This window comes from Ursus arctos, unplaced genomic scaffold, assembly GCF_023065955.2.
Source record: "Ursus arctos isolate Adak ecotype North America unplaced genomic scaffold, UrsArc2.0 scaffold_15, whole genome shotgun sequence".
NCBI classification, from domain to species: Eukaryota; Metazoa; Chordata; class Mammalia; order Carnivora; family Ursidae; genus Ursus; species Ursus arctos.
The window spans coordinates 18,989,445-19,006,750 of record NW_026622819.1 but is presented as its reverse complement, the minus strand read 5'-3'; the positions used below and the strand labels follow the sequence as shown (position 1 = coordinate 19,006,750).

Sequence of the window (17,306 nt, the reverse complement as noted above, 5' to 3'; positions counted from 1 at the left end):
GTTTATTTAAGTCACTATTTTGTTTTCAATGTTTTATGTTAAGTTACTCTGAAAAATTGACATGCAAAATTAACTACATCTTCACTTTATATAGGTATTATAATTCCTGAAAACTTTTATGGCAAAAGAAAAAATAAATGAAAGCATTATATGTTCCTTCCTTAGAATTTGTTTGAAGGAAGTTATTTACCATTATCTTTTTGTAAATTTAGACATGTTACTAGACAAGTAATGTCTCCCAAAACTACTCATTATTTTATATAAAAGAGGGAAAGTAAATATTTTGGCTGCTATTAGTTAATTTTTATCACTTTAAGTTTAAAGTGACAGGTAACATTCAAAATGTTGTCCACTGACTTTTTTTATTTGTTTGTTTGTTTAAAGCTTTTGGAAACATGTCCAAAACGTTGATGAGATGTTGGAAGCCAGTTGAAACACAGTAAAATTCAACCCAATAAAATAAGACTGCTTTCTCTTCGTCCACGTTGGAAATTTTCAAGAAGTGAACTATGACAATATATCAATTTTTGGTACTATTTCTACTCTGGGTATGCCTGCCACATTTCTGTTCTCCAGAGATAATGTTCAGAAGGACTCCTGTGCCCCAGAAAAGAATTTTAGGTGCACGTGTACCAAGGAGTGATGGCAAAATTCTGCATCGTCAAAAACGTGGGTGGATGTGGAATCAATTTTTCTTACTGGAGGAATATACAGGATCTGATTATCAATACGTGGGCAAGGTAAGTCTACATTGAAATGACAAATATTTACATTCTTTCTTTATATGTCTTAGGAAATTTGAAGGTTTTTAAGATCATCATTCTAATAAATTTGATTCTCTAAATATCCCTAAAGCAATAATTGTTTATGGAATACAAATTATAATTTGAAAAACTATGAAATACACAAACACAGCATGATAAAGGTAGAAATTCATTTGCTGGTGGGGCGCCTGGGTAGCGCAGTCGTTAAAGCGTCTGCCTTCGACTCAGGGCGTGATCCCGGCGTTCCGGGATCGAGTCCCACATCGGGCTCTTCTGCTGGGAGCCTGCTTCTTCCTCTCTCACTCGCTTGCTGTGTTCCCTCTCTCGCTGGCTGTCTCTCTGTCACATAAATAAATAAAATCTTAAAAAAAAAAAAAATTCATTTGCTGGAATTAATTCTGTCCTCTTCCTTATGGATTAAAGAAGTACTAAAAATTGCCCTTTCAGAAGTTGTAGTTAGAAATCAATGATAGAAAACTATAGAAATCAATCATAGTGAGAGAACTGTATGTCAATATAGCCATTTAAAATCACTATATATATTTCAAATTGCTCTTGATTTCAGCAAGGAAGAAAAGACGTTTAAAAGTTGTTTAATATTCCACAGAATGAAAAAGCAAATGTCGTTAAAAGTATGACCTGAGGCTCCCCAAAATAGCTTTTTTATAAGAAAACTTATTCCAGATATGAGTGTTATTTATTTTTCTTTAAGTGTCACTATGGGCACATTTATATAAAGGAAAAATAAATAGAAGACAAGCAGGTAGAAGTAGTTTGCTTATTGTGATATGTGTGCAGAGACAAGTTTTCATCCTATTCAATTATAAAAGTGAGGAAAATTAGTTGTGGTTGGGAGTGGAATGAAAAGTAAAAATGAATGCTTCTATATACTACATTGTATTCATTTTTAGTTTTCTCTTTTGGCACTATCTGAATGTACTAGAAGTTAGATAATGTCTTAAGAATGAATTCATGTTCATAGTCATGGTTATTTTTATGGACAGTACGAAAATGTATCAAAGAAACAGAGAAATACACTAGCAAAATAAAACCAAATATAATCACGTTAATACATCATTTGTTAACACTGTAAAATTATGATACATTACCATGATGGAGAATTTTATATTAACCTAACCTTAAATAGCTTTGTTCAAATAATTAAAATTGTGTTAATAGCGTTTATCCTCTAAGAAAAACTATTTTTAAACTGTTTTTGAAAATAATGTTTTTGAAAATATTTTTTCATTGATTTTAAAACACTCGGATATGTTTTTTCATGTTCCAATTACTTCAGTCCTTTTTAAATGTCTGGCAATATGACAAAGATGATATTAAAGGTTAAATATTGTGTTGATTAGAAGGAGAAGGAAAAACAATAGCAATATGAGCGATCTTATGAGAAGGCACATCGTAGCCAGACTTATCACAGGTCGTATCTGACTGGATGCCTAAGGTCAGAGGGTTAACGTAAATTTTATGGTTGCTGTGATATGCAAATTTAGTGTATGAAAGCAAGCACGTGAAAATGTAATAACAGAAATCTAGACCAAAGAAACCTAAAATAAATAGTTTCCTTTGGTTCTTCCTGAACATAGCACTTATTTGGCTTATTTGCATGTATTTTCCATCATCTAGTGCATTTTAATGAGGATTTATAAGTGTTGATAAATTACCATAACATTATAAACTCTCACATGATAGTCAAGTGACTTCTTATGTACTTTAATTTGTTCTCTCCCAGAAGAATGTCAACACCTTGAGATCAAAGACCTTTACTTCATACCTCCCTTTGTCTCTAGTTCTTTGAGTAGAGCTTAACATTTAGTTGACTGAATCGACCCAAGTTGCACTAGATTGAATTCCCAGAATCATCTGGTACTACTTGGCTCTTTGGTGGGGAAAACTAGTCTAGAATTTAAATCCCTGTGGGCAATTAAAGCTGGTAAATACTAAGGTATATACACCTTGATATACAACCCAAATTTTATTCTTCTTTACTCTGCTTGATAAAAGCAAATAAAAAACCGTATTTAGATGTAAACATTCAGACCTGTATATGTCAAAAAGGCAATGTGCAATATAGAATATTTTAATAAACATACATTAAAATGAATATAAAAAATTTAAATCCCCTAAATATTCTTTCCAACAGTACTTACAATAAATTTATTATATATTCTTTCTTTCAGAAATTTCACTTCCAGTTATTACTACCTTTAAAGTAGAAATGTAATACCGATGCTAAGTGAGTCAATGTCTCTAGGTTAGTTTAGATGCAGTAGTAATACATGTTCTAATTTCTTGACATATGGGAAGATGATAGACATCCCATTGTAGGTGGGAAATATTTGGGGAACTCAGAATAAGAACAGAGAAGAGAGGATTATACTGATGGAGTGAGGACAAGGCTGAAAGCACATGTATGAAGAGGAAAAACATTTTTTAAAAATACTAAACAATTTGAGGCACCTGGGTGGCTCAGTCCATTAAGCGTCTGTCTTTGGTTTAGGTCATGATCCTAGGGTCCTCATATTGAGCCCCACATCTCCCTCTCCTGCTCCCCCTGCTTGCATATTCTCTCTCTCTTTCTCTGTCAAATAAGTAAATAATCTTTAAAGAAAATTTAAATACCGAACAATTTGCCAACCAAATCCAATCAAGAATGGATGGCATATAACTTCTCAGATAAAAGCCCATTACTACTTAAGGGGTTAAAACAGAAGGAAAAACCAATTGCTTCTCATTGGGTAAAAGCAGAGGGAAGCTTAGGAAAAGCAAGCACAGAACCAATAATCAGAGGAGCTAGAATGTAACCTTGTTTCTTACCACTGTTTTTCTCACAGTTATTGAGAAACAAAGCCAACCAAAAATGAACTCAAAGCATTTTTTTGTTTAGCTCTCAATGATCAAAATTTTCTTCTACATCATTCAATCAAATACATTCTAACCCAAGATATATTTGTTGTAAATTCTTCTTTCTTTTCAGTGAGATAATCACAAAATTGACTACCTTCCATAGCAAGGGGTTTAAAACTTGAACTTCAAGTAATCTACTTCTGTACGATGTTGCTTTCATTTTGCAACCTTCTATAGTTGTATTACAATTTAAGATTTGAAAAACACTGTGATTATAAACTATTTTTATCAGTTTAAGCACAACTTTATTTATTTTTTTAAATAATATTTATTTTGTTATATTAGTCATCATACAATACATCCCCAGTTCTTGATGCAATGTTCCATGATTCATTACTTGCATATAACACCCAGTGCGCCATGCAATATGTGCCCTCCTTAATACCCATCACCAGCCTATCCCAATCCCCCACCACCCACCCCTCTGAAGCCCTCAGTTTGTTTCCCAGAGTCCACAGTCTCTCATGGTTCATTCCCCCTTCTGTTTACCCCCTCTTCATTCTTCCCTTCCTTCTCCTACCCATCTTCCTATTTCTCATATTCCATAAATGAGTGAAACCATATGATAATTGTCTTTCTCTGCTTGACTTATTTCACTTAGCATAATCTCCTTCAGTCCCGCCCATGTTGCTGTAAATGTTGAGAACTCGTTCTTTCTGATAGCTGAGTAATATTCCATTGTATATATGGACCACATCTTCTTAATCCAGTCATCTGTTGAAGGGCATCTCAGCTCCTTCCACAATTTAGCTATTGGGGACAATGCTGCTATGAACATTGGGGTGCATATGGCCCTTCTCTTCACTACGTCTGTACCTTTGGGGTAAATACCCAGTAGTGCAGTTGCTGGATCATAGGGTAGCTCAATTTTTAACTTTTTAAGGGACCTCCACACTGTTTTCCAAAGTGGCTATACCAACTTGCATTCCCACCAACAGTGTAAAAGGGATCCCCTTTCTCCACATCCTCTCCAACATTTGTTGTTTACTGCCTTGTCCATTTTTGCCATTCTAACTGGCGTAAGGTGGTATCTTAGTGTGGTTTTGATTTGAATTTCCCTGATGGCTAATGATTTTGAACATTTTTTCATGTGTCTGTTAGCCATTTGTATGTCTTCGTTGGAAAAGTGTCTATTCATATCTTCTGCCCATTTATTGATTTGATTATTTGTTTCACATGTATTGAGTTTGAGAAGTTCTTTGTAGATCTTGGATACAAGTCTTTTATCTGTAGTGTCATTTGCAAATATCTTCTCGTATTCCATGGGCTGCCTCTTAGTTTTTTTGACTGTTTCCCTGGCTGTGCAGAAGCTTTTTATCTTGATGAAGTCCCACACGTTCATTTTTTCTTTTGTTTCTCTTGCCTTTGGAGATGTGTCATGAAAAAAGTTCCTGTGGCCAATGTCAAAGAGGTTGCAGCCTATGTTCTCCTCTAGGATTTTGATGGATTCCTGTCTCACATTGAGGTCTTTCAACCCTTTGGAGTTTATCTTTGTGTATGGTGTGAGAGTGGTCAAGTTTCATTCTCTTGCATATAGCTGTCCAATTTTCACAGCACCATTTACTTGGTCTATGTGTCTGTTTTTGTGCCAGTACCATGCTGTCTTTGTGATCACAGCTTTGTAGTATAGCTTGAAGTCTGGCAACGTGATGCCCCCAGCTTTATTTTTCCTTTTCAGCAATTCCTTGGAGATTCGGGGTCTTTTCTGGTTCCACACAAATTTAAGGGCTGTTTGTTCCAGTTCTTTGAAAAATGTCATTGGTATTTTGATCAGGATGGCATTGAAAGTGTAGACTGCTCTGGGTAGCATAGACATTTTAACTATGTTTATTCTCCAATCCATGAGCATGGAATATTTTTCCATCTTTTTGTGTCTTCTTCAATGCCTTTCAAGAGTGATTTGTAGTTTCTAGAATATAGATCCTTTACGTCTCTGGTTAAGTTAATAGCAAGATAACATATGATTTTTGGTGCTATTGTAAATGGATGGATTCCCTAATTTCTCTTTCTTCAGTCTCATTATTCGTGTATAGAAATGCAACTGATTTCTGAGCATTGATTTTGTATCCCGCCACATTACTGAATTGTTCTATGGCTTCTAGTAGTTTGGGGGTGGAGTCTTTGGGTTTTCTATATAGAGTATCATGTCATCTGCGAAGAGAGACAATTTGACTTCTTCTTTGCCGATTTGGATACCTTTTATCCCTTTTTGTTGTCTGATTGCTGTTGCAAGGACTTCTAGTACTATGTTGAATAATAATGGTGAGAGTGGGCATCCTTGTTGTGATCCTGATCTTGAGGGAAAGGCTTTCAGCTTTTCCCCATTGAGAATGATATTCGCTGTAGGCTTTTCATAGACGGTTTTTATGAAATTGAGGAATGTACCCTCTATCCCTACACTCTGAAGGGTTTTAATCAGGAAAGGATGCTGTATTTTGTCAAATGCTTTTTCTGCATCAATTGAGAGGATCATATCGTTCTTGACTCTTTTCTTGTTGATATGATCTATCACACTGATCAATTTGCGAATGTTGAACCACGCTTGCATTCCAGGGATGAATCCCACTTGGTCTTGATGGATAATCCTTTTAATGTACTTTTGGATCCTATTAGCTAGGATCTTGTTGAGAATTTTGACATCCATCTTCATCAGGGAAATTGGTCTGTAATTTTCCTTTTTGATGGGGTCTTTGCCTGGTTTGGGGATCAAGGTAATATTGGCCTCATAAAATGAGTTTGGTAGTTTTCCTTCTGTTTTTATTTTTTGAAACAGCTTCAGGAGAATAGGTATTATTTCTTCTTTGAATGTTTGGTAGACTTCCCCGGGAAATCCGTCAGGCCCTGGACTCTTGTTTTTTGGGGAGGTTTTTGATCACTGCTTCAATCTCTTCATAATTAATTGGTCTGTTTATATAATCAATTTCTTCCTGTTTCAGTCTTGGTAGTTTATAGGTTTCCAGGAAGGCATCCAGTTCTTCCAGGTTGTTTAATTTATTGGCATAAAGCTGTTGATAAAAGTTTCTAATGATCCTTTCTATTTCATTGGTGTTGGTTGTTATCTCTCCCCTTTCATTCATAATTTTATTAATTTGGGTCCTTTCTCTATTCTTTTGAATAAGTCTGGCCAGTGGCTTATCGATCTTATTTATTCTCTCAAAGAACCAGCTTCTAGTTCTGTTGATCTGCTCTACTGTGCTCCTGGTTTCTAATTCATTGATCTCTGCTCTAATCTTGATCACCTGCCTTCTCATGCGTGGGTTAGGCCTATTCTTCTGTTCCAGTTCCAGCTTCTTGAGGTGAGAGTATAAAAACTGCATTTTAGATTTTTCTATTCTCTTGAGTGAGGCTTGGATGGCTATGTATTTTCTAAGCACAACTTTAAATCACAGTTTCTTACTGCCTGATTCTGTTGCCCTGGACACATAATTTTGAATCTCCAGGTTCCAAGTATTCAAATGAAATAAATAATGACATTAAACTAGATACTCTTGAATTTGCTTTAAGCTGTAACAGATATACAGTTCTAAGAGAAATACTAATTTTATTTACTGCAAAAATTTTGTCTGCATTTCATATAATTATTCTCAAATGGAGAAACAGCATGTTAAAATTAGATTTTTAATCAAAACCATATACTGAGAAAAATCCCAAAACACCAAAAATTTAATAACGTCCTTGGATAACAATAAACCTGATTCTGAGTCAGCATAGTAAGACAATTCACTCCAGGAAGTGAAAACATAATAATACTTTAAAAGTAATTAGGGTAACTATCTATATTTCTTGATACAATGAAAACAACCAGATGGTGGCAGGTGAGGTGGTGCTATTGGCATCTAGTTGGCAGAATCCAAGGATACTGCTAAAAATCCTAAAATGCACAGGACAGACTTCATAGAATTTTCTAGTTCTAAGCATAGGTAGTGCCAAATCGGAGAAACCCTGTCCTAGTTTGCAAGTCGCTTACATTTTCCTAAACAGCTCCATTTTTATTTTAGTTCTTTCTGTTTCCTGCTTCTGAACCTGCTCTCAGTTATAATTTTATTTCTTCCTTCCAGAGTTGCCATGAGTATTCACTTTTTGGAACTTAGATTTCTTTCAAGGTCCCCTCTCCTTTATGTTCTATCTAATCCTTAAGGCATACATTTGGCTCCAGCCTCTTGATCATCCTTCTCTGTAGACTTGTGGGCTCCACAGACCTCCTAGGAATGAAGTATGCATTCATTCTTTCAATAAATATCTAGAAGGTGTACTACTCAGGTACTACTACTCTATTATTAAGTATATGGTGGCAAAAATATAATTTCTCTGCTCACAAAGTATCTACCTTTAAGAGAAGGAGAAAATAATAAATAAAGGTAACAGCAAGTTATGGGCTCTTTTAATCTCTGATAGAGCACAGAATCCAAAAGCCAAGAACAGAAAGATAAGTGCCAAATATCCCCATGTTCTCTCTCTGCCGTACTTGTAAGTAAAGTGGAAATAAAACAGTTTTGGGATTTGCATGACATAAATCAATGTTATTAAAAGTTGAGATTGGAGAGTCAAGGTATATACTTTTATTTTTTATTTATCGGTTTATTTCTTTGGCGGTCTTTTGATGTACAATGCCTCATAAAAGGTGCTTACTGGGAATTTCCAGAAGAGAGAGCTTCCCAAAACTGAAAAAAAACATGGTCCATGAAAGACTAACCCAACTTTAAACAGAATACCAGAAATACCAACTGTGCCCATCATATTAGACCATGCTCCTTTTGCTATATGGTTACAATCAAGTCAAACCTGGTTACAATGGAGATAGAGTAGTTGGAACTAGGATAGAGAAAAGAAGCTCCCCCAGCCTCCCCACTGCAGTCTTCCTGGGGTGAACAGATCTGAATCGAGTATGTGGAGAAACTTACGCTACATAAGAGTTCAGAGAATTGCAAACATTTTAATGGACATTGAATGTTCTCCTCAGAGAGTTGGATATTTTAATAACTTTAATGATATTGTTGAAACTAAAAATTCCAGGTGACTATTTTTTTAAAAAATCCAAACATGACCAGAAAGACCTACATTCAAAAACAAAAACAACAACAGAAAACTGTTTAGCTGCTCAATATATATAGACCTGATTTTAGTGGTGGGATGGGGGTGGGTAGAGTGTTGGTATACAGTTCTTTTCTATTTGGATCTTATTAATTACAGCCATTAAAAGAATGAGGCATGAAACAAATAACTCAGTAGGTAATTTTAAATAGAAAAAGTCCTGGAAGAAGATAAATCATGATTTGATAGATATTGACAGAGACTCCTTTAGATTAGATGGTTATAGACTTTTTTGATGAAGGGACATTCAGACTTTGGGATAAATAAATACATTATTTCTCTGATATATAAAGACCACAAAATAGAGTGAATATGCACTAGAGTATCTTAAGACATTTTTACACCAATCCTCAATCAAGACGTAATAAAAGCATTTTTAAATAGACACATGCCCTGCAGAATGTTGATACTATTTTCCAGGCAGACCACCTCTTGGTTTTTAATTCTCAAAATGCATACAATATTTATATCTTTCAATACAATGATATTTCAGCCAGCAGTTATATAGGGAAAATATGCTTACATTCTCAAAGTTCACTATAATATATTAACAAAGCAATATTTAGGAAGGTATTGAGTTGCATTCCAAATACACTTGCATTGAAGATAAAACTTCAAAACCACATATAGATTGTTTGAAGATAACAAAGGTTGTCAAAAAGAATGTATATCCAAGATTTATAAGCACACAGAGGATCCATGTTCATTCATATTAACCTTTAGGTGATTAGTAATATGGGTGTAAGTATTTTACATATTAACATTATAGCATATTATTCATATTATACAGGTTTTACTGTACTCTGGTTACTTTTTAGGAACTTGGTTTTCAGTTTAGGTACAATGTGTGAGCATTATATTTTTTCCCATTTAAAATAATAAGAAATAGGCTCCCTTTTAGCAGTTTCAAAATATAGCAAAAAAGCAAAATGTCCAATGTTGAATGTTAAAAAAAAATAAACAAGATAAATAGAATTAAGTATGGGATGCTCATGTGTAAAATCAACCACAATCATCCTTTTGCTTCTAAGTTCTTACTGGTAGTAGTGTTAACATGTTTACTACACTCTCCCATAAAGTTATTTATGTGACGTATTACCAAATGTCAAGATTATTCATGTATATGTGTCATGGCTTCATTTTATAGCCTTCATGAAACACACACATACACACACACACCACCTAAACACATTTACCACACTCCACTGCCCATACTGTCATTGAGGGATTTGTGGGAAGTCTACCCTCCCATTCTCCGTTTTTTTCCCCCTTGAGTTACTGACCCAGAGATGCTATGAATGTTGTGATCTCTTCTTTCCCACCAGAGCCTTCCTTTTGTAAATTCCTGTCTTATGTTCACCATTTTATTAATCCCTCCCACAGAAGCTTCTTCTCTTTTCATGTTTCTTCAGCTAGTCACATAACATCTTTAAAAATCTACCTCCCTATGGTATATCCCTTGAACTTATTTTTATTGGAATACATTTTAGATAAAAGAAAATTATGGATTTATTTTCTAATTTTTTTTTCTGTAATGTTAGGCCAATGAATCATGAAGACTAGTAATTCTTGGAAGTAGATACAAGTAGATATTATTCAAAATAATAATAGACTGATAATACAGTATGACTCAAAATTCCTCTGTGTCAAATAAATATGGAAAAACTTTACCTATTATTTAAATTGTCAAATCAAATAAAAATTTAAATCTACAATTTGACCCATCATTTTTCAAATATAAACTTTTAAGAAACATAATCATTTTATAATGAAGATTATGTGAAAATTGAGTTAATTACTTTGAGCAAAAACGTGAGAGAAATCTCTGTAGATGAAAAAATATATTAAATCTCACATAAATTTGCTCAGCAGAAAATATCTCAATGTAATTTATCAGTAACAGGTGCATGTGTAATGGTCATAAAGCATGGGAAATTATTATTATGGTATTATGAATTTCTACCAAAGGCCTCTCATTTTCTTTCTTGGAGACAATACATAATTATATATTCAATTAAATTTTGTCCCCATTGAACTGAAGAATAATGTTCTTTTCAGTAAAGAAAATGAAAAAGTGGGATGGTATGTTAGTGTTTGCTCATCAGTGCCTCATACTCGGATATATGTTCATATATTCAAATTCTCAGTTGCTTCTTATTAAAGCATGAAAAGGAAGGGAAACTTTAATAAATTTTCTGAAGTGAATTCTTAAATTTTCACATAATATAGTTATATTTTCACATTCATTTTATTAAAGAATATTATTTAACTTTAATATTTTGTTTTATTATCATTATTAGTATTATTGCCATTATTATTATTGTGATGTTAATTGGGTAACTGTTCCATGGCTACTCATAATTGTAACTAAAAGCTAAAATAAAGAACAGTATGAACATGTAAGTTTCCATATAGATGGACTAAATTTAGAAAAGGGAGCAGGGGCCCCTGGGTGGCTCAGTTGGTTAAGCATCTGACTCTGGATTTCGGCTCAGGTTATGAGCTTGGGGTCCTGGGATCAAGCCACATGTGTGCGTGGGACTCCTGCTCAGTGGGGGTCTGCTTCTCTCTCTCTCCCTCTGCCCCTCTCCAATGCGGGTATGCTTTCTCTCTTTCTCTCTCTCTCTCTCTCTCACTTTGAAATAAATAAGTAAATATTCTAAAAAAGAAAAAGTAAAGAAAGTAATAATTTTGCTGGGATATGATATACTCACCTTTGGTTGTCTCTTTAGAACCCTAATCTACAATAGACAAAGGATATTTTATGTAAATTTCAGATTCCCTCTTTAGGTAAAATTCTTTCACTAACTTAACATTTTAAACCATACTTTATGTGTTTATGGATTATATAAAACTATTAAATTTAGAATTTTAAATTAAGATGTTAACTCTTAGCCCAGTACTAAAATTATTTTACCAAGTAGGAAATTTTACCAAGTAAGAACATGTACTATTATAGACATTTTTCTAAGGAAACATTTCCTATTTTGGCTGCTGTTTAGCTTAAATTCCATCAGTGAACTTCTCAGTTCAGTGTTGTGTCTTCCAAGTACCCGCCAAAAACTCTGAGACCACTGAGTTTTTCACTTTTCCTTGACACCAATTTTGTCACAAACCTGCATCAAATCTAGCACCAAATTTAGTTTGTACGTACGTGTTTGACTATTCTGAGTCTAGCATAGCAGAAGGATCGGAGTTGTGAGTCGTGAACGGACTGAGCTTCCGTATCCTTGATGGTTGAGTTGAAGAGAAACAATGAAGAGGTAAAGTAAAGAGATAAAGTAAAGATCAAGGACATGATTTTTTATTAAAAATCAAGTAACATAGAGGTAGAGGCAGAGAAGGAAAAGCTGGGTAGTGGGGAAGACGGTTAAGACTAGGATTATTATAGAGGCCAAAGGAGAGAAAAAGTTCCAGGAATAGGTGACTAATCTTGTTGTGTAAAGGAAACGCAACCAAAAGACAAGTGTAGCAACTTAAAAAACAGTGTGGACCAAGGAGAGAGGTACTCTAATAATCTGAGACGAATGGCAGTCAGATAGCTAGCTTTGGTTTAGACAGAGGAAGGCAACACACCGGTTTCTCATAGGCATCTTATTAATGAGACAGAATAGTGAAGAGTGAGAGATCTTTTGAAATGATGAAGAGCTAGAGATACGATATTATGATGTGGACAGAAAGAGAGGATGTGAATGTGCACAACAGAATCGCTCACTTTCCTTATTAAAAATTAGAATTGAAGGGGCTCCTGGGTGGCTCAGTAGGTTCAGTGTCTGCCTACGGCTGGGGTCATATTCCCAGAGTTCTGGGATCAAGCCCCACATTGGGATCCCTGCTCAGGGGGGAGTCTCTTCCCTCCCCCGCCCCGTGCTCTCTCTCAAATGAATGAATGAATAAATAAATAAATAAATAAATAAATAAATAAATCTTTAAAAAATTAAAAACAATTAGAATTGAAAATATCTATTAAACTGACAGCATCATACATAATCATAATCACCAAACAAAAAGAGTATATTCACTTAAATCACCAACAGAAGTAAAACAATTTAAAAAAATAATAACACCTTTCATGCCACTAATATTTAACACACTTCTGGAAAAAAATATGGTGCAAATATTATTACATATAGTTTTATGATATAATTTATAATAATCTGAAACATCCTGATAATTATAATTATAAAATTTGTTTAATTATTACTTAATATTCTAGTAATTGCATCAGGTAGTTTTTTATTAGCTCTCATTTACAAGTAAGAAAAATATGTCCTTATTGTCTAAATAAGTTGTCTAAGGGCACCAATCAGGTAAATTGTAGAGCTGGAGTTCTAACCCAGAAAGTGTGACTCCAGAGTAAATGCTAACCCCTATTAACCTCATTACACCATTATTAATAATAATATTCTTATTGTTATTAATATGATGTGTGTTACCTCACCAAAAAAATTATATTCTCATTTAAGCAGTACAATGAATGTTAGCTGGCTTTTCTGAATGATAGCAACAGAAAACTAAAATTGCGTGGGTAACAGGGATATTCCTTTTTCTTTCCTTTTTTTTTTAAAGATTTTATTTGTTTATTTGAGGAGGAGAGCATGAGCAGGGGGAGGAGCAGAGGGAGAGGGAGAAGCAGACCCCCTGCTGAGCAGGAAGCCTATCCTGGGATTTGATACCAGGACCTTGGGATTACGACCTGAGAGTCAGGCGGTTGCCTAACTGACTGAGCCACCCAGGTGCCCCAGCGGTATTTCTACTACATCATAGAGTTGTCAAATTTATTTTGTTATGTGTTCGTTATTCAGTTTATATATTGAGTCAATAATGTGTTCACTTTGTATAAAATTTGAAGGGCAAAGTAGAGCATTCAGTTAAAACTAAGCCTCTAACCATGATCCTCGTACATCCATAGTTCTCTTCTAAGAACCAGTTGCACTTAGCAGGTGTTTTTTGGCAGTAAGTGTATGTTTCAAGAGACATTATAGAACTATGTAAACACACATGTTGATTTGTTTTTACACTAATGTTGATGTACTTTATGCAATCTTATATAATGTGTTTTTTTAACTTAAAAATATGACTTGAGAAGTCTCAATTTCAGTACATAAAGATACCCTTCATTTTTTAATTTTTAAAATTTTTTTAATTTTTTAAAAAAGATTTTATTTATTTATTTGACAGAGATAGAGACAGCTAGCTAGAGAGGGAACACAAGCAGGGGGAGTGGGAGAGGAAGAAGCAGGCTCATAGTGGAGGAGCCTGATGTGGGGCTCGATCCCTGAATGCCGGGATCATGCCCTGAGCCGAAGGCAGACACTTAACCGCTGTGCCACCCAGGTGCCCCAGATATGCTTCATTTTTTAAAAAACTTTAGTAGCTGCATAGTATTCTTTCCTGTGGATGTATCATAAATTTATTTTATCATTTTCCTTTTGACAGGCGTTTAGTTATTTAAAAAAATCATTTAGTAATAGTATGAACTTATTTCACACATAGCTGGTATATCTTTAGGAATATGACTAAAAGTGGAGATGCTGAAGCGAAGTCTTCAGAAATTTTAAACTTTCATAGGTATTGCAAAATTGCTCTCCAGTGATGTTTCAATTTATCATGCCACCAGCAATGGATGAAAATGACTATTTCTCCACAATTGTATCAAATCTCTGAATTATCATCATTTTAAAATTTTTCCAGTCTTATGAATGAAAACATATTTCTCTTATCTCAAATAAGGGTGAGTATTTCTTCATGTGTTTAAAGCATTTTCCATTTACTTAAATGAGTGTTTATATCTTTTACCAATTTTTCTACTGACGAGATAATTGGTGTTTTTTATCCATAAGTTCTTCTTATTAACTGACCTTTATTTTTTTTTAATTTTCCAATGTCATCCATACAGAAGATTGAATAAAACACATATCTACACTTTAATGAATAAATATAAATCAGTGGAAATGGAAAATTGCTAGCCTTATGAAACCCTCTCTATGGATCTCTTAACAACACCATTTCTCCCTTATGAAGGTGTCAATAAGCTTCTTTTTATGTTAATGATGCCTTGCTTTTCTTTACCATTCAAACTTCTACATAGCCATTCCTAAACCAAATAATAGAGTTTTAAATATTTCTGAAATTGGGTATAATCATCATTCATATATTCTTTTGTGTCTTTCTTCTTTTGCTCAAATAGGTTTCAAAATTAACCCATATTGTTATGCAGAGGATCTCTTTGTATGAATATGTTTCGATTTAGTGATATACTATTAATAATGGATCTATGATGTCCCTCCCCCCAGCTTTACTTATTACTAGCAATACTTCTTTGAACACCCGAACATGCATCCTGATATGTATTTAAATTGAATAAGTTTAGAGTATATTATTAGGAGTAAAACTGCTGATCTATATAGTGTGTGTCTAGCTTCAATTTTTCCAGCTAGTGCCATATTAGTTTCCTAAATTTTAACCAATACGTATTCCCACTGGCAGTATATGAGAGTTCCCATTGCTCTAGACATACAAGCTTGCTATTTAACCCCCCCAAATCTAGTACCTTAATTTGCATTTTCCTAAATAATAGTGAGATTTCATTTCTGTGAAAACATTTTTCAAGTGTTTTACCAGTTATTTCTTTAGGTCATCTATTCTTTTCTTAGGGATTGCTTCATCCCCAAATCCATAATTGCGTGGAGCAGCCACCTGTTATTTCACTAGGTCACATCACTGAATAAAAGACATGTCCTATGTCAGGAAGCTCACATTTTTAGTGGAAAATGTAGGAGTGTTAAAATAAACATAATAAATCTACTACTCTTAGGAGATGTTAGAATCTGAAAAGTACTATCAGAAAAGAAGAGATAAAGCAAGGGATGAGGAATATTGGGGGATGAGACATAGCAGGGGTGGTCAGATACTTCCTCACCGAGGAAGGTGATATCTGAGCAAAGGATCCAAAGGAAATTAAAGAGGTAACTAAGCAATTATCAGTGGAGATATATATATATTTTTTCTTTTCTTTTGCACGAAGAAGAAATAGTAACTGCAAGCACTCCAATCAGGAGGTTTCTTATGAATATTCAAGGAAGACCGAGAAAGTGAGTGTGGAACAAAAGAATCAAAAAGTAGGTGGTGGTGGAAGGGGAAGACTGAGAGGTAATGGGATGCCCAGATCTTGTAGAGGAGAGTAGACAGAATAATGGCCCCCAAAGATATCCACATCTTAATTGTCAGAATTTGTGAATATATTATGTTAAACAACAAGACTACGCAGCTGTAGTGAAATAAAGGACATTGAAATTAGGAGAGTAGGTAGCCTGCTTTATCTAGGTGACCCCAATGTAATCACATGGGAAAAGGCAAGCGGGTGAGAGTCAGAAAAAAGATGTTTAACAGTGGAACTTGAGGTTAGGGTGATGAGCTTTGAACATGGAGGGAGCAGTGCAAGCCAAGGCGTGCAAAGAGCCCCTAGAATCTGGAAACGCTGAGGAGGTACCTGAAGCCTCCAGTAAGAAGGGAGCCATGCCAACACCTCGATTTTAAACTTCTGACTTCCAGATCTATAGGAGAATTAATTTGTGTTGTTTTGAGCTACTGAGTTTGTGGGAATTCGTTGCAGTAGCAATAGGGAATTGTGTGTGGACAGGACCTTGTAAGTATTCTGAATTTTAACCTGAGTGAAATGGGAAGATATAGAATTTTTAGCAGAAGACTGGCATTAAGTGAATTACATTTTAAAAATATCATTCTGGCTTCTGGCTTTAAAGTTGATACCAGAGACATTTCTGCAGTATTATACATGGAGTGTTAGGGATTGTTGTGTATGACTCAAAAAAAATTTGGCCCAAGCAACTGGAAAGATGGATTTGCTTTCACTTGAAGTAACGGAGCAGGACTGAGAACAGGAGTTTATCTTTAGATGTATTAAAACAAAGGGAGTTTTGAGAGTTTATATAAGTTCAGGAAAGAGCTTCAGGCTGGAACCTCTTAGGGGAGTCATCAGCATATAGGTCATATTTAAAATCATGGGACTGTATGATATCAAGAAAGTGAGGGTAACGAGAAAAGAGAACATAGGGCTGTTTTCAGGGACAAACCCACATTGATATACATGTGAGGTAGAGGAGGATATGCGGGGAGAGAAGAAAAACCAACAGATGCAATGGAGGATGAATATTCCTTGAACTGCAAGGAACTCTAAGAGCCTGGGGGGTCTTAGAATATAGGTGAAGAAAATGTTTGGAGAAGAAAATGTATTAACTATGTCAACAGCTGCTGGAATATCAAGTATGTTGAGAGTTTTGAATTGAATACTAACTTCGGAGTTTATAGGTGAACTCGGTTTCCATGATATGGTCATTCAGAATTCTTACTGCAGTGAATTTAAAAAGGATGAGGAAAGAGAAATTGGAGTAAGTACATGCCAGCAACTTAAGAGAGTCCTTCAGTAGAGGAACAATGTATCCAGCAGGCTCTAGCAGGAGAGGGTAGTGGGATCTTGTCTTTCTGCACTGAGGAAAATTCTAATGATGTATT

The 17,306-nt window shown here is 34.7% G+C and overlaps 1 protein-coding gene across 3 annotated transcripts in view; it reads left to right on the top strand.

Annotated features, from left to right (window-relative positions):
- Positions 1–384: 384 nt before the first annotated feature.
- Positions 385–17,306, top strand: part of LOC113260846 (cadherin-10) — a 110,801-nt gene continuing 93,879 nt past the window's right edge. For 2 of the 3 annotated variants that reach the window (XM_057312396.1, XM_026506729.4), the window contains exon 1: positions 391–740. In XM_057312396.1, coding sequence (XP_057168379.1) covers positions 510–740 — 231 coding nt within the window. In that variant the 5' untranslated portion in view covers positions 391–509. Of the gene's footprint in view, positions 741–17,306 lie in introns of all 3 variants that reach the window. The other variant, XM_026506728.4, reaches the window with a different exon arrangement.